Here is a 23,868-nt window from a genome sequence, read left to right as displayed (position 1 = left end):
AGTTTCTCTTTCATGTTTATAGGGTTTTATGTTCCGAAAAATGCAATTATCCTTTATTTAGTTTTTCGTTTTGACATGTAAGAGTTGAAGGGGCCAGGTCACGTTTACTGCTCCTCTTGAGCGTGCTTGATGAGTCTCTTTTTTTATTTCCATGGCAAAAAGAGGTGAACAAAAACGAAATTTGAGTCCCTTTAAGTTGAATATGCTTAGAAACATGTTGAACATACTCAGAGGCCTCTTGATGCTTGAATCAGCATATGAAACTTGATGCTCGGGGTCATTATGCGGATTTAGAAAAGAAATTGACTACCACATAGAAAAGTTGAAAATTTAGAGTTATTACGCGAAATTTTCCAGTGTTTTTTTACCATGTCAATTAAAAAAATTTTATACCGCTTGTAGTCTTGCTTGAATATAAATTAATCTAAATTAATTCTCGCTGGCCTGTAGCCTCAACTTTAGCTTATCCGTTAGAGCACTATCAATAGTGAGTAAAAAAATTTCCTCATCAATCTCTACATTTTCCTTTCTTTCACAACAAATTTTTTGTGTGTAAATATTTATAGGCAAAATGTTAAAAAACTACCTAACATAAACCCAACTTTGCAAATAACTACCTTAACTAAAAAATTTTGCAAAAAACTACCTTACATAATACATTATTTTGCAAAAGAGTACCTTGTAACGGAATTAGGCCTTTGACCGCTAATTTTGACGTTGACCAGCACGTGCCAGTCACGTGTCACCTTCATTAACCTAAGTCTCCTTCTTTTCACTTCCCAGCATTCAATCCTGCTTCATCTTCCATTCATTCCTCTTTTCTCCCATTTGCGATAAACCCTAATTCTCTCAAAGATCATCATTTTCTTCCAATTAATCAGTTATGTCTGCTTCTTCTTCAAGCGAAAACTCTTCCATTGAAAATTGTGCGTGTGGAGTTCCCTTTGCAAGGAGGGTTTCATGGACCAAGGAAAATCCTGGAAGAAGGTTTAATACTTGCGTTTTTTATAATCCTGATACAAAATCGAGGGGTTGCAAAAAGTTTAAATGGGTTGATGAACCTGAAATGGTTGTTTGGCAAAGAAAACTCACTAACAAGCTTGTGGAGGAAAAGCGTCAATTGGCAACCGAAATCAAGATCTTGACATCAAGGATATGTTGCTTGGAACACGAAAATGAACAAGCTCTTTCAGAAATTAAAATGTTGAAGAAGAAATGGTTGAATCAGAGGGAGCTTGGAAATCATATCAAAAGCTTTTTTTTAGGGTTTTTGTTTTGTTTTCTGTTGGCCTCTTAAGGTTTTGATGATGACTTTACTTTTAAATAAACAAACATATTTTAGAGATTGTTTTGTAGGTATATATCCGATTTAATGTGAATCGTTGATGAAGCCTATGACTTGATTCGTGAAAGAAGTACATGTCTCAAATATCCAAGAAGTTGGGAAATTGCTCCTGAAGACAGTTTACTGTTCCTAGAGTTGAAGTTCTGACGAATGTTGTAGATGGAGACAGTGTGCTGTTCCTCACGATACAGGTCCGAAGAAGACATTGACTGGAAGTTACGAAAATTATATTTTCTGTTTTTAGTTAATGTAAAAGGTTAAAATTTAATTAGTTGCTTATTTAAATTTATTTATTAATTGGCAAAGTGATTTTAATTCGCCTAAAAACATGGAGAAAATCAACTCCTTGTTTATCTCCTATAAACTCGGAATTCAAGAGACTTGTTCTCTTCTTTGAATTGGTCTCCTATAAAATAGGATCTTCCTTAACCCATGATGTTTTAACCGTGCATGTGTACAGCAGTTACATTCCACTCCTACCTTTAACTAACTTTCCATTTTCTTTGGGAGCAAGTAAGTTATGGAGAACGTGGGATATGTGCAACTCGTGGAGAACATGGGCTAAGTGCACTACTTGCTGTTCCCCTTATAAAAGAGGGAAATTACGGTTCAGTATGCATGGATGGATGAATGAATGAATGTTGCATTGAGAGTGTCCATCTAAGGGAGAATTAATTGAGAAAAATATTCTAAGTTTTAAATGCCAATTAATTTATAATATTTTTCTTAAGCAACAATTTCATTTTGATCTTTATGAGAATTGGCCTTGTAAAGGGTATTTAAGTGTTTTGTTGTAATTAGACTTATGGGAAGTCTAAGGGAATAGAGAATAGAATCGAGAAAAGAGAAAGAGAAGGAGAGAAGAGAAGAGAAGAGAAGAGAAGAGAAGTAGGCCTAAGTAGAGAAGCTTTGAGTAAAGCGTTTAGAGAATTGAGAAGCTTCAAGTGAAGCAAAACATTGTTATGTGTAATTGTAATTGATTGCCTTAACATAGTGAGAATTTTGAAATCCCGGGGGTCGTGGTTTTTCCTTCTTATTAGGCCAAGAAGGTTTCCACGTAAAATCTTTGTCTCCTTTATTATTTTTCTTTTCGTTTTTAAGTTTAAGTTTTTGTCCTTTACTTAATATAATTCCGCAAAAATTAGAGGCAAAAATCTTAAACCTACTACACAACAATTCATCCCCCCCTCTTGTTGCATTCGATCATCCATTAGTATTTCTACATTTTCTGTTGGTATTTCTTGTATTAATCAAGGGTGCTAACTGATGTTTAGCACCTAGTTAAGCATTATTGTAAGATTGATTTGGATATTGTAACATGATAATTCTGATTGAATGAATGATCTTTTTATTTTTTCCATTTAATTTTCTTTGCAGGTATTGTTCTGTGCTTCCTTTGTTTGATGTGGTGCTGTGTATGTTTGTTGTGGTGCTGTGGTGTTGTGTATGAATGAATGAATGAATGATGTACTGAGTTGTTGAACATTGCTGTGGTGCTGTGTGTGAATTGATTTGCCAAAATTTGCTGTGTGTTTGCTGGTGAACTGATGAACTGATGTGGTTGATGATCTGTTGAACATTGAATACTAAACATGGCTCTCTTCAATTATTGAACATTGCTACATACTTTAATGTTCAACATCAACATCAACATTGTTGCATACTAAAATGATCAGTTCTGTTGGTGATGTGTTTGATGATCAGTTCAAAATCATCCTCAAACACAATTCAAACACATTTGCACCACAAGATCAGTTCATTGCTGTTTCAAACACCTTGTTGCACAACATCAACATCAACACCTTGTTTCAAACACATTTTCTGATTATGGCCAATATTGATTCAATTTGTTGATGCACACACATTCTTGATTCAAACACACATTGCTAATGATAAACTTAAATTACTGAACTGATCATTTCAACTTCTATTCAATATTCAATTTTAGTTGAATTACTGATTACTTCAATACATGCTGCACAAACAATCAGTTCAACTTCAAACACACAGTTGCTGCAACAGAAATCAACTTAAATCCACATGATCAGTTCAATTACTATTCAATTACTATTCAATCAACTTAAACAATCAGTTCAATTACACATTGCTGCACATATTTTCTGCATACTCATCTTCTGCATACTGATTCAAAGCACAAAAAGTACTGATTCAAAGCACACTTTGATACTCAGCTTCACTGATACTCTGTATACTCATCTTCAAAATGTGAACTGATTCAAAGCACTTCAGGGTACAGGGTACAGCAACATTACTGATTCACACATATATGCCTACTGATTCAAGATAGTGCAAATAATTCAATTACTGATTGCAAGGAACATTACATTAAGTTCAACTGGGTACAGCAATATTAGAGCAACAGTACATTCTGAGTATACATACTTCATTTGCTAAAAAACATTTAATTAAGCTCAACATTACAGGGTACATCCCAGACATAATTCAACATAGTACAAGTCTATATTTGACTATTTTGATCCATTATACATGAAGTAGATGCAGCGTTTTGCGTTTGTTGTTGACCACTGGAGCTAGGCACATCATTGGTTGTAGATTGTTGAGTAGAAGAAGATCCCATTTTAGGCCTTCCACCTTTTGACTTGGTCTTTGTTGGTGGTGGTGGTTTAGGTTGATTTTTGCAGCCCTTTTTGTAGTGACCAACTTCACCGCAATTACCACATCTCCTTTGCTTGAATTCTGTAATAGCCTTCTTTCCTCCTTTACCTTCACCAACTTCCTTCTTTCTTTTCCTCTTGTTAGGCCTTCCAGGCATCTTTCTATATGGTGGAGGAAGTGGTTTGGCTAAAGTGGTTGTTGGCCACATTTTGTGTCCTGGCATACCATAAAACTTTGGACTATACGTTTTTCGATACGTTTCTATGAGATACGCCTCGTGGACAAAGTCTTTGGCATCTAATTTTCTAAGCACAATACAAGCAACGGCATGTTTGCAAGGAATTCCTATAAGCTGCCAACTTCCACAATGGCAAGTTCTATTGGCCAAGTTTACAACGTAACAGTCTTCAATATCATCCACCTCAAACTCATAAACATCCACTGGGATTACCCTTAAACCATATATTTCTTTTGCATTTTTTTCAATAATTTTAGTGATAGCTGGCATCAACTCACCTTGAAAGTTACTCAACCCTTCCCTTTTGGCTGCGCTTCGTTGCATTACATATCTCCTAATCCACTCCATTAGGGAAATTATAGGCTTCGCCCTTGCTTCTACTAACACATTGTTGAATGCCTCACAAATATTGTTCAATAACATCCCAGACTTACTCCTACTACAAAAAGCATGCCTAGACCAATGTTTTGCAGGAATAGCAGCTAGATATGCATATGCGTCAATAGAAATATTCTTTATTACATTCATTTCTCTATCAAAATGATTCTGTAACGAAAATTGTTACTAATTAGTTTGACATTAAATTCATTTATGTATCTAAAAGATTCTATAAACATAAATGATTCCATACCTTGTTGTAGGCTCTGGCTGCACTCCAAAAGTGTTGTTTGAACAACTCTCCAGGGAACTTGATCTTGAAGTTCGCCCATATATGCCTACAGCAGAACCTAATTTCGCATTCAGGAACCACTGAGTTCAAAGCTTCGACCAAACCCTGCATTTTACACAAGTTTTTTTAGGGTAAATTCATTAGTTACATTTGAAACAAGAAATGTATTAACAAGAAATTACCTTTTGCCTATCGCTCATGAAGGTGAAAGCTTCACCTTCTGCTTCAACCCAACTACTCGATGCAGTTACCGACCTAAGGTCTTCCACCAGAAGATTTAGAAACCATATCCATGTTTCTACATTTTCAGTTTCAACCACAGCCCATGCAATGGGAAAGATATTATTGTTCCCATCTTTACCAACAGCAGTCAACAAAACCCCAGGGAATTTTCCCTTCAGATGTGCCCCATCAACACCTATAATAGGCCTACAGCCAGCTACAAACCCCTCCTTACACGCTGTCAAGCATATATACATCCTTTGGAACAAAGGTGGGGGTGTGTCTATTCCAATGCATTTAACGATTGCTGTGCTTCCTGGATTAAACGTCCTTATTGCTTCCGCATAATCCCAAACCCTGCTATACTCTTCACTAGCATCACCATATAGCATTTTCATTGCAATTCTTTTAGCCATGTAACACTTAGAATACTTCACTTCACAACCTAACTCTCTATTAACCCGTTTCTTAAATGCCTTTAATTCCCAGGTTGGATTGTCCCTCCAATCATCTATGTATTTCTCAGCTAAATACAAAGCAGTGACTTTCTTATTTTGGTGTTGGTGACCACATGTGTGGTTTGGAAAATAACTCCTTATTTGAACTGTCTCCTCATCTTTCAATTTCACGGCATGAACCTTAAAATAACACTTCTTCTCCTTCCCACAAACACAGTTCACAATTCTACCTTTCAATTTCATGCAATCACATCTGTTGTAGCAATACACACTGATCATATTTGTACCATTATGCAGGTAATAATAATTGTAACCACATTCAATAGCATGGTACCTTAGTGCTTTTCTAAACACATATGTCGAAAGAAACTTAAGCCCTAAAGACAAATTAATCTTACCCTTGAAATCAATCTCAGGGTTGAATGTAGGATAGCTGCATATACCTTCCTCATCATCAATCAAGGCACTCAAATCATAATCATCAGACTGCGGTTCATCATCATTAAAGTACATGTCTGTGTTGTTTTGCTCATCAACCTCCTTATCTAATATCAACCTAACTTCCTCATTGTCTATAAACACATCATCAAGACCATAAACTACATTTTCCGCAAACAAATCAGAATCATTCTCATATTCATCTTCATTAACACATGTATAATCATCATCACTACTACTATCCTCAACCTCATCAGCATTACCATCTACATTTGCTAAAAACAGCTCAGAACTTTCAATCAAGACATCATCTACCCTTACATTACCCACCTCAGTTGACAACTCACACTGCTTCTTTTTCGAATCAATGGCTTTTTTACGGATTGTCAATTTCTTCATCTTAGCTAATTTTTACGGATTGATATAGCTAATTTTAAGAACCCTAATATAGTATTCAGATACAACAACAATCAAATTACAAATTAAAAGATATGAAACAACAAATTCAAATACAAAAAACGCTGCAGGAGGAAGCAAATCTAAAAACGAAAAAATTTAAAATTATAACTAAGATGCAACAAAGAAGTACAAAACCATAATTAATTAGTAGTACATACCGGATTTGCTTAGAAATTCCAATGAACTTGATCTTACGAGCTGGATGGGAGCGAATTGAGAAGGTGAAAGCTTCAGGAATTACGAGCTGGAAGAATGGCTGCGAATTTGGGAGAAAGGAGATTTAGGTTAATGAAGGTGACACGTGACTGGCACGTGCTGGTCAACGTCAAAATTAGCGGTCAAAGGCCTAATTCCGTTACAAGGTACTCTTTTGCAAAATAATGTATTATGTAAGGTAGTTTTTTGCAAAATTTTTTAGTTAAGGTAGTTATTTGCAAAGTTGGGTTTATGTTAGGTAGTTTTTTAACATTTTGCCATATTTATATCCTATCAATGAGAAAACAAAATTTCCACACTAGTGTCTCCCGTTTACTTTTTTTACTTTATATTTTTTTTTATTCTCTTAGTTTTTATTTTAAAATTTATTTTAGATGGTAGGGCCCACTATTTAGGAAATCCCAAAAATTTGCTTTCCCTTGGTGCTTTTCAGAAATATTTACATATTTTTTGTGGGCTTTCATTAACAGGAGTAAAAAACTCATTAAAAATTTTCCACAACTTAAATATTTTCTCACGGATAGGAGTGCTCTTAAAAAAACTCATAAAGCTAGTATTGCATTGTTTAAAATCCCCATAAAACAAAGGTGTAAGTTGTAATGATTCGAATAGCCGTTTAAGGTACACAAAAAACAGAAGCTACTCACTCTATTGTTTGAATTTATCACACTTTTCATTTTAATTTGTTTTTATATTTTATAATATTTTCTTTTTCAACGAAATATATTAACTATATTTTTTATTCTCAAGTGCGTATATTAAATCTTTAATAAAATTATCGACATAATTCAAATATTTCTACTATTTCGTATGTTTATGTAAAGATTTTTGTGTTGCAATATAAAAATGTTTAAGTAAAATAAGAAACTTAAAATTTAGGAAACACGCAAGTTGAAGCAGGTGGTGGGGCGCCAAAAGTGCAACCAATAGGCTTGCGTGGAGCTGACGCTTATTAATTTTATCTCTTGTATTTTTATTCTATACTTCACATTTAGCAGCCACAAGTTTTGGAGGATATAAATTTTGATAAGGACTTCAATTAATTTTTGAATTATATTTTATAAACTTCTATTTTGGGTGGAGCTTAATATTTAGTTGGACAATTTCTTCCCAAATTATTCTCCATTTTTATTCAACTTATTCCACCCCTTCAATTCTCCAAAACTACTTTCAAAATATCGTCTTTGTCTTTTGAAATTTACATGATCTACACCTTTCGTTCGTTTTTATTTTTTTCTCGTCTACTTTTTACATAGTTTTTCAGCAAATGTTAAGCAGACGAATTTAAGGAGATCTCATATGAAATAGTTTATCTTTTAAATATGTCTCAAAAACATTAATCAATTTCTCCCTCCTTAAAGTGGAATATTCCAAACGAAAAAAACTTTAGAGAACGAAAATAATATAATTTTAGTTCGCTTCCCTTAATTTATCCTACTTATACTTTTAGAGTTTATATATAACTGACACTATTTTTAAAATTTTCATTTATATATTTATCTTTTTATCATTTTTTACCCCTTTTCTTAATTTGCTCATCAAATGTACTTGGAGTAAAGATGTCAAGAAAATTGATAGTAGTATTCTTCATCAAAAAAAGGAATTAGTACTCCTTATTTCTAGTCAATATTTCATCATGGAAGATAGTAGTCCATTTATATATGAAAAACAATTTTATAAATTTTTAAAAATATACCATGTTATGTTTTTTTGGAAAAATTTAATAAAAAACATATAAGTATTTTTTAAAAATCTCTAATCGTTTGTATTGATTCAAATCCGACCAAATAAAAAACAATACAGTCCAAAATAATCTGACTCTAAATTCGCATGCTTTATTTTTTTTTGACAAATTAGAATCTAAAACGCTTAATTTTGATATTTTCATACATGAAATAAAATCTATATATTATTTCGAATTTTTTAAAGTACTTATTTTGAAATTTTAGAAGCATAATTGATAGTTATCTAAAGACACCATAGAGATAACAATCATGTCAATTTTCATGAAGCTAAACAACAATACGGTAAGAGAATAAATTAAAGTAGTTTTTTTAAAAGCTTAATTTCGATAATCATAGATTAAGTCGTTGAACACTTTTCCCTTCATTTTTTATAACAATGAATTAAGTTTTACCATCCGTAAAAATGATTAATTCATCTTTATTTACAAGAAGTTCTTCAAAACTTTTCTCATATTCAAAAGTAATTTAAATTTCGGAGATTCAACCTTGAAATTGAGTGGTTTGCATATAGTGATTTTATAGTCTATTATCAAAAGAAAAAAAAGTTAAAAATGTAATGAAAAAAATATATTCCATCTGGTCCTTAAAGTTGTTCCTATTTATCATTTTATGTTGTTGTATTTGTTGTTCTTCACAAATTTTGATCAATATTTAATTTATACATCCCTATTTTAATACTCCATGCTTATGGTCAACTCATATCTTCTAGTAATTTGATTTTAATATTTTTATATTGCTTATGGTCTCTATATATATCTCACTAACTTTATAAAAGTACTTTTTATTAGTTGTTGTCTCATATTTTTTCCATTAACTTTTTTTTAATATCTTTTTTAATGTGTGTAGTCCTCTTTTTTCCTCCATCAAATTTATTATATAATAAAATGAAATTCACCATCTAAAAAATTATGTTTTTCTTAATTCTTAGAACATTTCTTATTGGAACTTCTTTATGGAACAAAAGGAATACTCCCTTCTATTCTATCCATTAGTCCTATTTGTTTTTTTCACTATTCACTTATCACTCTTAATTTGTATTTTATTATTAGTCTATAAGTTAAAACATAGTCATGTAAGATCTTATTTAATTCGTCTCAATACAAAGATTATTAATATCAATTTTTTATAATTTTTAATTAAGAATAATTAGAGATATTAAATGTTAAATTGTTGCCTCGACAAGTGTGAAAAACTAAATGAGACTAATGGATAGAATAGAAGGTAGTATATTTTTTTCCTATAAAAACACAATTTCATAACCCTCCATTCTGGTACTAAATATTAAAGATTCGTCTCAATGTATAAAAATTTATTATATACTTTTATAAATTTTTGTGAAATGTATGGATAATCAATAATTAAGTAAATGAGAACATAGGAATATACAAATTCTCAAATGAGAAAGTCTATGGTGGGACGATCGATTCGTCTATATACCTTCAATGTGTTAAAGTGATTACTATAATTATAAATAACTAGTATAAATTATATAAATCTCTAAGGTAAGTATGAATTATATAAAAATATAGCTTCAAAGAATAATGCAAATATATATTATTATGACTGATTTTTTTAATGATTTATTGAATACATCACTTTTTCATTTATTTTTTTCTTGAAATGACTTTTTCAATCAATTAAATCTATCCAATTGTAGGTTAGATATATGAAATTGTTATAATAAATTATATAAATATTATACCTAATTTAAATATAATTCTAATTTTAAAAACAATTAATTTTTAAATTAGATAAATATTTTCATGTAATCAACTATACATCACTTCCTAAGAATGATATTTATTATTTATTATTATTTTTATTAGTATGTTTAATATGATAGAAATAAGTTTATTATATGAACTAAGAACGAGTGAGAATATAAAGTAATGTTTTTAAAGATATTTTTGTTAAAAAGACTTTTTCTTAGGAAACACCAAAAAAGTATGTTTAAACAGTCAAAACAAAACGGAATTTCCTCATCTTGTGGATCTTCAGCCCAAAGCCACTCTTCTCTTATCCCTCTCTCATAAAACCCTAGTCCGCCATAACCATTTTATACCTCCACAAACCTTGCCCTCTCTTCTCTACCTTTTGTTTCTCTTCTCAACTTTCACCAATGGCGTCTACTTTTGTGCGCACACCTTCCCTTCAAGACCCATCTCTTTTATCTCCTCACTCATCTTCCTTCTATCCCAGAGCTCTCTCTAAACCCTGTTTTTCGATATTTCCCTCTCCCATATCCCACAAATACACTTCCGTCAAAGCCTCTTACAACCCTATTTCCACCTTCTACACCGCAAAAAATCAAACCCCAGATGAAGAATTTGTCGATTTTTCTGATGATAAACCAAGGGAAGAGTGCGGTGTTGTCGGAGTTTATGGCGATCCAGAAGCATCTCGTCTCTGTTATCTCGCTCTTCACGCTCTACAACATCGTGGGCAAGAAGGTGCTGGTATTGTTACCGTAAACGACGGCGTTTTGCAGAGTATTACTGGGGTTGGATTGGTTTCTGAAGTTTTTAATGAATCAAAACTTGATCAATTAATTGGAAATAATTCAATTGGTCATGTTCGCTATTCAACTGCCGGTTCTTCTATGCTCAAAAATGTGCAACCCTTTGTTGCAGGTTACAGGTATGGTTCAGTAGGTGTTGCACATAATGGTAATTTGGTTAATTATAAATCTTTAAGGCATATGCTTGAAGATAATGGTTCAATTTTTAATACTACTTCTGATACTGAAGTTGTTCTTCATTTGATTGCTATTTCTAAAGCTAGGCCTTTCTTTTTGAGAATTGTTGAAGCTTGTGAAAAATTACAGGGTGCTTATTCTATGGTGTTTTTGACTGAAGATAAACTTGTTGCGGTTCGAGACCCGTATGGGTTTCGACCGCTTGTTATGGGTAGGAGGAGTAATGGGGCTGTTGTTTTTGCTTCTGAAACTTGTGCACTTGATTTAATTGAGGCTACCTATGAGAGGGAAGTTTTACCTGGTGAGGTTTTAGTTGTGGATAAAGATGGTGTTCAATCATTGTGTTTAATGCCTCATCCTGAACCTAAACAGTGTATTTTTGAACATATTTACTTCTCTTTGCCTAATTCTGTTGTTTTTGGGAGATCTGTATACGATTCTAGGCGCGCTTTCGGTGAGATTCTTGCTACTGAATCACCTGTTGATTGTGATGTTGTTATTGCTGTGCCTGATTCTGGTGTTGTTGCTGCTGTTGGGTATGCTGAGAAAGCTGGAGTGCCTTTCCAACAAGGGTTAATTAGGTCACATTATGTGGGTAGGACCTTTATTGAGCCTTCTCAGAAGATTAGAGATTTCGGGGTTAAGCTTAAGTTGGCACCGGTAAAGGCAGTGTTGGAGGGTAAGCGGGTTGTCGTTGTGGACGATTCGATTGTTAGGGGAACCACATCGTCTAAAATCGTTCGATTGATTAAGGAGGCAGGAGCGAAAGAGGTACATATGAGGATTGCAAGCCCACCTATCATTGGTTCTTGTTATTATGGAGTGGATACTCCTAGTTCCGAAGAATTGATTTCGAATAGGCTGAATGTGGAGCAAATTAGGGAGTATATTGGGTCTGATTCACTTGCATTTCTATCTCTTGATAGTTTAAGGAAGTTGTTGGGTGGTGATTCACCCAATTTTTGCTATGCTTGTTTCTCGGGGAACTACCCTGTTGAGCCTAAAGAATCGAAAGTTAAAAGTATCGGTGATTTTGTTGATGATGGCTTGACCGGAGTTATCGACTCCATCGATGGAGGATGGGTTCAAGGGCCTAGATTGCCGAAAGTAGAGAAGGTTGGTGGTGCTTTGTAGTATGTCTAGCTTAGTATTTATCTTCAAGATCAAGATAATAACGTATCCTGATCCTCTTCTCGAATCCTCGACCTAGTTTTTGTAGTAGTATACAGAAGATGGATATAGAATCTTCTAATTTGTGACACTAACAATGAAGGGCTCCAAGATTTGGAAGAAGACTTGGAAAGATAAAGAAGGGTCCTGAGCCTTTGTCTTGGTAAAAGTTTGGATCATAAGAAACTTTTGTTATTATTGCTTATCAATTTATGCTTTTTTCATTTTGATTTCTATGTTTAACTATACTCTTTGCTTTGATGTTGATCATGATATACAAGCTTTATTGATCTCAAAATATTTTGCTTGCTTGATTAACAAAAATTACTAACGTAAAACAGCTATTAAATCACATGGGCTTCTTATTTACACGAAATTGTAGACAATATTTACAAACAAGCTTCGATTGGATACTTTGTTTTGTTATTTTTAAAGTTAAGGTTAGTGTATATCTGACCTTCAAATATAGAAGTATTTCAATTGGGTATAAAATGATAGAATAAGTCTAATATAGACTTTTGTGTGCTGTTCATTCCCTCCCCTTGTTGATTGTATTAGCCCGCACTTTCTAACCTATATACTTTCTAAGTCTAAGATTGATGCGCATCAGGGTACATAGAAGCTTGAGATAGTTGAGCACGTATTCGATCTTTCCCTTTGTTGATTGCATTATCTTCATGACATTAGCCATTCATGCTAGATTGCTAGTTAGTACTCCCTCTGTTCCTCTCTATTTGAAACACTTTCTATTTGTCTTGCCTATTTTGCACCTTTTTTTACAATGCTCTTGCTCTCTTTAAATCTCATTCACAAGCTTATTATTTCTTTCATTGTAAACACTTATTTTTATCATCCACCTGTATTTATGTCTTATTTTCCAATATAATTTCTTTCTTTAAATCTCATCCAAAAAGTATTGGGTGTATTCTGAGAGGGACAAAGGGTGTACTTAGTATTATCTCTGGCTAGATAATAATATAAGAGCTTTGGTTGCTCATATTGTCTGTCATGAATGTAGTCATACTTTAATGTTAATACTTGAATGTGTTTCATGTAGTTGAAGAGCTTCTGATAGTTTGCAGGGTTTGGAGTTGAGTTTTGTAACAATTTTTGTAGGGAAAGCTGGTTATTATGCTGTTATTACCTGTATCTAAGCGACTCTTGTTAATTAGGCCCGGTCTGGCCTGGCCTATTCTTACAATCGTACCGACCTACAAGATTAGTGAAAGTATGAAAATGGGTGTAATTGAATTCTATTGAAAATGAATCCTAATGAGAGGGCCTTGTATAATCTAAACAGTAAAACATACTAGCCATAGGGTTGCACGAACTTGTATAATGGCATTCTATCGTACCACTCGTTGGGTCGAATCAACTGAACCAAAAAATCTAACTATAGAAAGGGAATAACGTATTCGGGTAATCTAAGAATGGGTTCCATTTCTGATACTGGATTAGGATTACGAAGAAGTCGCGATAAATTTGGACTCGCTGGTCGGAATTGGGATGGAGATTGTCTTGGAGGGGCGTTTTGCCATAGAGAAAGCAGGGGTTAATAATTTTTAGTAACTGAATGTCCGAATTGAAGGATTGAAATTCATTTTATTTTTTTTTTAAAAATAGGTATTCACAAGTTGTTGTATGAGACGGTCTTATCGTGAGACGTACTCCATATTTAGGTTAAATACCCTAATAATAGAAATATTAGCATAATAGACTTTTTGTATGGACTCGTCTCATGGTGAGACGGTCTCATACAAGAGGGGCCGGTAAGCTTATTGAATTGGGCTTGTGAGATTTAAGGATACTTACATATATAAATATAGAATCAAATTCGTCAAAGTGGGATTTAAGAGAACTACCTTGTTCTAGTTGTAGATCAGAGAATTTGCTCTTCAACAACAATCGATTTGTAACTGATTTTTTCATGTAGAAGGATTTTATCTTCGACCAAAGTCATGTTGTTGGCTCCTCTTTGGCCACTTCCCCTAATACTTCATTCGATAGATTAAGTTATATCAATGTAAGGGTTTTTATGTCTAATTCTTCAAACTTCTCCATGGATTTGCATGAAGGTTTTTTAGACTTCTCAGACTGGGCTTCTCTATCCCATTTTGCACCATAATTGCTCTCATATTGAGTTTCCATAACATCAATATATACCCTAGTTTTATAAGAGTCATCTTCAGTAGGGGTTCCAACCATTGCTTTTTGCATCAAATGTTTAGAGCAAACAAGTAATATAAATGCCAATGATAAAGATGATAAAAAAAAATATATATCATATTCGGCTATTTGTTTTTTCTTCTCATTTATTTTTTTATGTAGTTTCAAAAATAATTTTCAAGCCTTAATATCCTTAAATATACATTAAAAAAAATATATAATAAAAATTTATACATTAAAACGAGTCTAATAAGATCTCATATAAATATTATCTTTTATACATCTCTAAAAACTTTATTTAAAGTTTATCTCCTTAAAATACTCTAAATGGAAGATACATTAAATACGGCGAAATGTGAAAAAAATAAAAATCTGCATTCCTTTTATGATCTAAAATACTCATGAGACATATTCCTTTAGAATAAATTCATTCCATGATAATTAATATATATAACTCCACTTACGACCAGCCCTGTAATAGGCGGACCTAGTTAAAGTGATGGTTTTAAAGAAGTTGTTCTTAGGGCTTGAACTCGTAACCTGCTGCAAATTGTGAATAATTAATGCCATTTTAATACCACCAAACTACAACATTTACATTTAATAATTTATAATTTTAACATAATTTATACTTCATGTGAGCAATTACAAATAATGACTATTAAAGAAAGAAAATTAATGACTATTTAGTTTCCTTAACTTGGTTTCTTTAATTAAGTTTTGTATTGTGAATTTGAGTATGATTTGATTTGTGTATAATTTTAATCAAGTTTTGTATTGTGTATATGTTTGGGTATTATTTGTTCATGAATTAGAATTTTAATTTACTTTAAATTATGATAATTTTAATTTTATTTGCTTTAAGTTATGATAATTTTAATTTTATTTACTTTAAATTATGATAATTGTCAATTTAGAATTAGAATTTGTATTTGTATTTGTGTATGATTTCATTGATTGTTGTTCATGAATTAAATTAAAATCATAAAGAAATGCTAACGAGACAATTGAGTTTTGTCTTCATTTTATTTTATTTATTTTGTTGTTTTTTCAAGTTATGTTTTACTTGTTAATAAGAACCAAAATACTTTTATTAAGATCGCAATCCCATGTTTCAAATCCTAGGTCTGCCATACTCCTATTTTGTATGTATAAAAATTTAATTAACATAATGAATTTGAGAAACTAAACTACTAAATTTGTTTTTTCCAAAAATCATAATTGTTTATTTTCTACAAGGGGTTGGATATTGTCAAACCATGTATACTTCTAATCGAGTTAGGATCCTCTCTATTACTTAAAATGTAATGGAGGGTCCATTACTCAATCTAAGGGCCAGAATTATTTTATGGAGATTAAAAGGAGAGATTTTAACATTTTATTTTTTATTCTAAATTAGGTGTCAAAATCCTAATATGAGTAATGGAGAAAAATAATAAAGAGGATCTTAATACCTTTTGATTATGTGAAACAACAACCACATCAAATCACAACATAATCAAACATATATAAATAATAACTAAACGAATCTCAGTCTATTTTTTGATTTTCACCATTTTAATTGTTTTCACGTGATCCTTTTTCTTTATATATAATGTTTGTCTAACCTCACAAAATAATTAAACCTTACATGGCACTTGAACCAAGCATGTTCCATGTTACCACATTCAAGAATCTTAATAAACTATCCTATTTTTCAAACAAATATATACTAACATATAAAGTGCATTAGCAAACCTAATGAAACATGTCACAATTTCATTTACTTTTTTTCCCAACCAAATATTATTATAATAATAATAATAATAATAATAATAATAAGTGTAGAACTAAAGGTATTCTAGATCGAATTTACAAGGGATCGAAGTTAACCTGGTAATAACAACTTTAAAGATACTCTCTCGCCCTTTCAATTAACATCACTAGCTTTTTGGTAAAAAAAATTGAGTCGGAAAATAAAAAAAAAAGTCATTTCCGAAAATAAGCTGCATCAAGTCAAAAGAAATGGTGTATTTTCTTGACAAGATACTTTTTAAGACATAATAATAAATAAAGAGCAAAATAAAAAATTACTCCTAGAAAATATTAATATTTGGCAATTTGTTAGATTATTAAAATAAAAAGGCTGTCATTCAACGGATTTATTAGTTTGCCGTTGTAGTTTTGTTTTATAGTTGATATTTTATCCCCTTTCAAACCTGTTTTAGTAGAACTTAAAGCAATGTGAGCGGTCCAAAGTGGTCATTTTATTCTGCGTTGGGTATTATTAATGGACAAAAGACATGCATTTTTATACCTAAATTAGCTTACTATTAATATAATGCCGACACAATTTTACACCAAATATACAAGACTTTATATGTACAAGACTTGACATTTCTAGGTTATCGTATACTTCCTACGGATTTAAGTAGTTGCTTAATTTGTATTCGTAAACTGATTTTATTTAGTATATATTTTTTCATTTATAATGTAAAATATAGTCAAGTGTGATCTTATTTGATTCGTCTTAATACATGTTTTCATAATATTAACTTTTAGAATTTTTTATCATGTGAAATTAAAGATAATAAAAATTAAAATCGTACATTGAATAGCGTAAAAAAATAAAAGTGTAGCATTTATTAAAAATAAAGGAAGTATTAATTAGACTCTCTCAATCGAAGTATATACACCCTCCCTTCCCTTATTCATGTTTTCATAAGGAATATTGATGTTTTCATAAAGAATATTCAGAGTTTGAATTTCAATTTTCAACTATGTATAATTGTTGATAGAGTATAAAATATATTGGGGCATTAACTCATAAGCTTAAGCTTAATTTTTGTTGATTTGATTACTTGATATGGTATCAGTACGTAACAGAAGGGTTATGAGTTCGAATCTTATTTAACCTTTGTCTCAATTGGAACATTTACCACCATGTATGAAGAGAATGTCTGTTGAATTCATGCTTTTAGTTTAAATGGTCTTGTCTAAGGAGACATGTTAGCTAGAGCAAGCTTTAACATGCTTCAACTATAAGCTTAAACTTTTGGTTAAATTTTTGATTAAGTTAGTTTTTTGACAATAATTTAAGCTCTTTTATTCAATTGTCGTTTATAAATGTCTCACTTTCTATTAAAATAATTTATTTTTTTAAAGAAAAACATGCTAATAAGCATATTGACAGTTCTTTGATATTAGTATAGGATACAGTGAGCCGCGATCATTCACCTTATGAAAAAATTTCAATGCCATATGTGTTTCATATTACACGCTACCTACTTTTTTTTTATAACTGAGTTTTCTACCATTCAAAGGTCTTTCTTTGATCTTCATTAGTGAACAATCCTTAGCAAAAGGTGTAGTCATGAATCTTGTTAGCTTCGCGGTCATATATAGTTTCTGTAATTCACTTTTAATAATTTTTACTTATATATAATTAGAGATATTAAAATTAAAGTTAAAAATTATATTTGAACATGTGTTTAATGTTGAGAAATGTTTCTATTACACCAACTTAATATTGAAAAATACATTTTTTTCATGGAGAAAATGTAGAAAAAGTGTATGTAGAAGCACAACTAGGGTTCTCATTGGACTTCTTAAATAGGGAAGGATGTCGACTAAAAAGTAAAAAAAAAGCTTATATGGCCTAAAGGCTAAAAGAATCATCCCGTGCTTGGTTTGGATATAAATAAAGCAACTACTTAAATAACATGTAAGCCCACAATTTTATGAACTTGTTAGGGCTTAAAAACACGATTCTAATACCATGATAAATTGTCATGGGCTTGTGTGGACATGTCTATGAAGAAGAGAATTGACTACATACAAATCTAATGAATTCTCAAAATTATATGATAGTAAGAAGAGTAACACACTAAGATGGTAAGGCGGTTTCTTAGTATATCACCAATGTACGATCACATGTGAGCATTTGTTCAACACGCATATCTCTCAAGCTCTTTTTAGGGTTTATCTTTAGAGCATTCAACTTATTCTCCAGAAAGCTCTCATAAGAGCTACCCCTAAGCTTCAATGAAGTAATTAACCCTTTTTGAAATGGTACTATTGTACTATAAAAACGAAACTAGTTATGTAAGTACACACATTAATTAATACAAGAGATTAATATGAGAAAATCTTTATGACATCTCTTATGCCACATAGATGAAAAATCTAAGATAAGATTTAAATATTTAGACAAATAAAAAGGAAATGAAAATAGAATAGATTAAAATGAGAAAGAGACATAAATTATAGTTTTATTATAAGTAAATAAGATGGAAAATAAATAAGAATTTATTAAGATAAAACAAAATTAGGTCACCAAATAAGAGTTGTGTGTGAGTGTGATACATGGATTAGTATACTAGTCATATAAGCTAAACAAAGTTTGCATTAAGCTTGACTAAAAGGACATCATTTTTTTCTCTTTTTTTTTTTTTTTTTTTCTATCATCTCAAGTCTCTTTATGAGTTAATTAATAAATGAAACAATTTGTCTTGTCTCATTTTCACTAACAAACTATATTTATATTTAGCCTTATTTGTGGAAAATAAATGTCTAAATCCAATTATGTTGTTTAATTAAGTCCAAAGAGGTTCCCAAATGGAACTTAAACTACTATTATTGTCATCATAAAAATTCAAAAAACTATTATTGGCGCTAGTCTCAATCGGAGCTTGTGGCGACGATGATATTGTAGGCATGACAATATCTTGAGATTGTGTCATTTCCATGCAAATTAGGGCAAGTAAATTAGCTTGTTGGCATTGCATATTAACCATTTCTGCTCTTGCCTTAGCTAATTCGGCTTGTAAATCACTAACTTGCTTTTGAAGTTGGCAAATAGCACCCGCACAACCATACACAGGGTCTCTAAGCCGTGCGTTTGCTTCGTATACCATACTGCTTACTGCATCTGCTCGTTGTGTCTCTGGTAGGTCCTGTATATTCGTTTTCACCAAAATATATATTCATTAGTCAAATTTTTAAAGTCTCCTATAGTTTGTACTTCAATGTTTTCTATTTCATTTATAGTACAAAAAACAATATTTATTTATTAGGTTTTTAAAGTAATCTCTCGCTAAATGTTGATTATTACTTTGAAGTTTATAAAGTCAATTATGGCATACTCTTTTAGTCTCAAAGTTGGTTGGTTTAACCTTTGAGTTCAAATTAATACCATTTTAAATTATAAGAAATTTCTACTTGTAAATGTCTAGAATATAAAGTACTCTCTTCGCTAAATTTATGAGAACTTTTTAAATAAGTTTTGATAATTAATAATGTGACAAACAAATTAAAACATAATTAGTATGATAATAATAATAAAGGTAGAAGCGATTGGTGTAAATTAATATATGTTTACTCGTGAGTGTGACTTAGCTCAAAATTAGTTGGAAAATGGAATATGCATATGAAACAAATGAGTGCGTTCATACGTTATATTCTTGTTTACATATAAAACACAAGTTTGAGTACCTAGCTAGTGTAAATATGAAATCTAACTTAGTAACATCGTCTGTCCTTAAGGGATTGATACACTTATCTTTTTAAACGTTTTCTTTACATTGCTATATAATTTCTTTTTACGGAGATGTTTTTATTATTTTTTTTTAGTCTCATTCACATATTTTAACTTTCTTTTAATATCATCTACATAATTTAAATGATTTTTTTAATTTTTATATAATATAAAACTGTGAAAATTTCTTGAATATGAACATAGTAGGTTATAACACTATACTTTTGTGGATTGTGGTTGTACATGGCTTGGCCAATTACATGGTAAGTGACCCACAAATACTTTTTCAAGTTATCTTTATTAAAGTGATAGGAAGAGTTGACCATTTTGTGCATGAATGAACACTTGATACCATTAGTGGGTTATTTGTTCTTTGCGCATTGACCCCATATCCTCCTCGTTAGGCGTGTGAACAATTTTTTTGACAACAACTTGTAAATGCTCTTAAACCCTATACACATTACATTTTTTTATTGATTTAAATTCATTTTATTAATAATATTAAAATTTTCGTTAATGAGCTTAAATTCTCAAATATAGAGAATTATGAGTTAATTTAGTGCTTAAAAATTTTCCTTTTATAATTTACTAATAATAATTCTCTATTCTCTAGTCTAACATTGAAAAAAATATATAAATTATTTCTAGCTAAAATGACAATATATTGATCATGTTTAATTCACACTTACATGAAAAGAAATTAAAGCTTGTATTGTGGTATTCATTACTTTATATTAGTCATTCATATTTATTTACGTGTGGTTCATCCTTTGAAAGTATATGCTACTAATTATGACTTTACAATTTTACTTTATAGAAAGAAAAGGAACAAAATAAAAAAAATATTACTTGTACATCATGATAATCTTTTATATATGACTTTTAATTTATTTCGAGTCAAGGGTTACCTACCTAGGACTTTGTTTTAAACCAACTAGGGAAATTGTTTGAATTAATATGCAATTACCTATCAATTTTTGAAAGTTTGCTACAAAGCTTATCAAGAATAGTTTATGGCTACCTACCTAGCTTTAGGTGTTAAGGTTTTAGCTAATTGATCTAGTCATGACAGGTAGGTTGAGAAAAAAGACGAAAATGGTTAACTGAGAATAATTGAACTCATAATTTATTCTGAAAAATAATTTTGCTCTTCAACTGAGATAAAATCCGATTCTCAGTTTAACTGTTAAATTTAGTCCTTGATAATAAACTAATGAAAAGATCGTGATTTGCATTTATTATTATTAATTTGATTAATAATTGTTAGTTGATTAGACAATTTAATTACACTTTTAAAATAGGCATTATTAAACTCAAAATCTTTAACTATATATGACAGGTCATAAAAAATAATTATAATAATTAGACTAAAGTTATTCAACATTTGAATTTATAATTTTTCTTAATCAGTTTAGTATAATAATTTATGGTGGGATTTAAGCACTCTCAAACTCGTAAATTTATAAATTTATAGACACACTTTGTGCATCGGACTATTTAATTTTTTTAAATAAAGAATTTAACGTATTATATGAGTTCGTTTAGAATATTTCCTCAATGGCTGTGTCTTGACTTCAACTACCATTTCACCTTAGCTTATCGTATCAGTGGATAACTTAGTGATCATTCTAACAAATATTCCACTATTTTCATGTAATTAATTAACTATAATAAAAAATGACTAAATTTTTAATCATTCTTGTAACTTTGACTATAATATGCTATAAAAAAATAATTAGTATTTTGGAAAAAACATTTTTTTATTATTATCAGTAAGCTTAGGAAACGGAAAGGTCAAGTAAAAATAGTGAGATCTAATTCTCAAGGAAAATTTGAATAATAATTTGAAGCACATTACTCTCTACGTAGACATTGACACACTTTTCATTTTAATCGTCCATCTCTGTAACTTTACAATATTTCTATTTTAAGTAGTGTCTTTATCACTTTTTTTAATTCTTATTTGCATATCTTCTGTTATTCTTATTTCTACTCATACGATTGAGTGGTTTTTATCAATTTTTTTAATATTAATGCTAATTATTGGTGTTATAATCTCTTAAAGATAGAGGGGCATGTATGTAACAATATTGTCCGAATCTTCATCTCATAAAATATGATTGACTATAAATTTTTGCCTAAATATTTAACTTATATCTTAATATGAAATAATATTTTTTCCAAAGAAAAAATGAAATATAAAAGTGGAATTAAAATATAAATAAATAAAGTGACGATGGAATAATGTGAATAGTAAAAACTTTGTTAATTTCAATAATAATGCATGCATTAAGCAAACACCAAAAGAAGAAAAAGAAACCGGGATCCAATGTTGGGGCATAAAATGGATCACTTTCTAAAATAATTAAAGTGAAAAGGCAATCACTAATTAATGCAAAAAGTGTAAAGAAAAATATGAACAAAAAATAGTACTATTATCGTTTTAATTTGTTTGTCCCATTTTTTTAGAAACTGTTAAATTTTTAAAAAGTGTGACAAATAAATTAAAATGGAAACACTAAATACTAATGTGAATGAAATTGTTTAGTAAAACAAATGTGAATGAAATTTAAAAAGTAAATAATATATAATATTTATTGTGGTTGTAATTAAATATAACACTTGTATTTTAAATTTTACACCATTTATTGTCTAACTTTTTTTCAAGCTAATTTATTCAGATTAATTAATCCATTATCGAATTTAAGTAAAATTACAATTCTAATAAAAAATAACCGATTGCAAATAATTTTTTTAAACATTGTTGGAAATGACTTCTAAATAAATTCTTACTACAAATTACAGATTATATTTTTGTAACTAACATCAATATCAGATTTGGTATTAAAATTTAATAAATACGTAATCCCATTAAATTTATGGTATTAATTAGTTACTTTAAAAGCCAACTACTATAAACTTACATCTTGGTTTATAAATAAGTAATGAGTGAATATATGATGTAATTTGTAACTTTAGAAGTGTAGTAAAATAAAATATAGGATCATATATATATATATATATATATATAAAATTTAGACCTATAAAATAAATAATTAGTAGTTTTTCTAACCTATATATTATCTGGTGTATAGGTTTAGATTACAAAATAAATTAATTTGTTGAAATCAGGTTAATCTATTCTCTAAAATTTTATTATAATTATAAATTTTAGAGAATATTATAAATTATGTTTCAACAAATTTGTGCATAGATTAGAAAAACTGAATAATTAACACTCCATTTCATAAAATATAAGAGGATATATAATGTATACCTGAAGCAACTTGATGATATTGCTAGCACCAAAAACCTTATGAGCAATGGTGAATTTGAGAGGATCAGTCGGAGGAAAATAAGGAGCCAATACACATTTGTCGGCACACCTACGCCGAAGAATCTTACAAGCTGCACAAGGACTCATTATCATGGGTGCACCATTTGCATGCATCCCCGAACCACCACCGACTGAAGACGGTGGTGAATTCGAGGACTGAGGGGATTGTGGTGAAGGTGTAGTTATAGTCATAGTCATAGACCCCGGAGAACACACTACTTGCTTATAATCACTCCCCATATTCTCCATTTTCTTTAAGTTTTTGGAGAAAGAAAAATGAGTCAAGTGTTTGTAAAGTAGTGATGTGAATGGGATAATTATGGTTTAAGTGTTAAGTAGAAGGACGTCATGTATTTATATACAAGTCGTGTAAAGGAAATGATCAAATGCCCGGGAAGATAGTTTAAAGGTCAAGTTGGGCAAGTCGAGACCGTCTCACCATCAGATCTCATATAATTAGCCTATATCTCTACATAATTACTTTAAAATTATAAGTGATTACTTTAAAGTTATAAATGATCAGTTAATCACTCTAAGACTACAAAATTAAAAATGAT

General features: G+C 30.6%; 3 protein-coding genes across 3 annotated transcripts; 1 reads left to right on the top strand and 2 right to left on the bottom strand.

Annotated features, from left to right (window-relative positions):
* Positions 1-3,640: 3,640 nt before the first annotated feature.
* Positions 3,641-5,840, bottom strand: LOC130801691 (uncharacterized). Its single transcript, XM_057665577.1, has 3 exons — positions 5,073-5,840; positions 4,852-4,995; positions 3,641-4,766 (listed from the first exon to the last, which is right to left on the bottom strand). Exons 1-3 carry the CDS (start codon positions 5,811-5,813, stop codon positions 3,825-3,827), a joined length of 1,827 nt encoding a protein of 608 aa, XP_057521560.1. The 5' UTR covers positions 5,814-5,840; the 3' UTR covers positions 3,641-3,824.
* A 4,535-nt stretch (positions 5,841-10,375) lies between these two features.
* Positions 10,376-12,591, top strand: LOC130801514 (amidophosphoribosyltransferase, chloroplastic-like). The gene has a single exon (XM_057665383.1). The coding sequence runs from the start codon at positions 10,548-10,550 to the stop codon at positions 12,255-12,257; it is 1,710 nt and encodes a 569-aa protein (XP_057521366.1). The 5' UTR covers positions 10,376-10,547; the 3' UTR covers positions 12,258-12,591.
* A 6,144-nt stretch (positions 12,592-18,735) lies between these two features.
* On the bottom strand, positions 18,736-23,622 carry LOC130801358 (LOB domain-containing protein 1-like). Its single transcript, XM_057665201.1, has 2 exons — positions 23,252-23,622; positions 18,736-19,393 (listed from the first exon to the last, which is right to left on the bottom strand). The coding sequence occupies exons 1-2, from the start codon at positions 23,558-23,560 to the stop codon at positions 19,034-19,036; spliced, it is 669 nt and encodes a 222-aa protein (XP_057521184.1). The 5' UTR covers positions 23,561-23,622; the 3' UTR covers positions 18,736-19,033.
* Between the last annotated feature and the right edge of the window lie 246 nt (positions 23,623-23,868).

The sequence above is a fragment of the Amaranthus tricolor genome, chromosome 15, assembly GCF_026212465.1.
Source record: "Amaranthus tricolor cultivar Red isolate AtriRed21 chromosome 15, ASM2621246v1, whole genome shotgun sequence".
Taxonomy (NCBI): Eukaryota; Viridiplantae; Streptophyta; class Magnoliopsida; order Caryophyllales; family Amaranthaceae; genus Amaranthus; species Amaranthus tricolor.
Note: the sequence above shows the minus strand (reverse complement) of the source record. Positions and strands in the feature narration are given on the sequence as shown.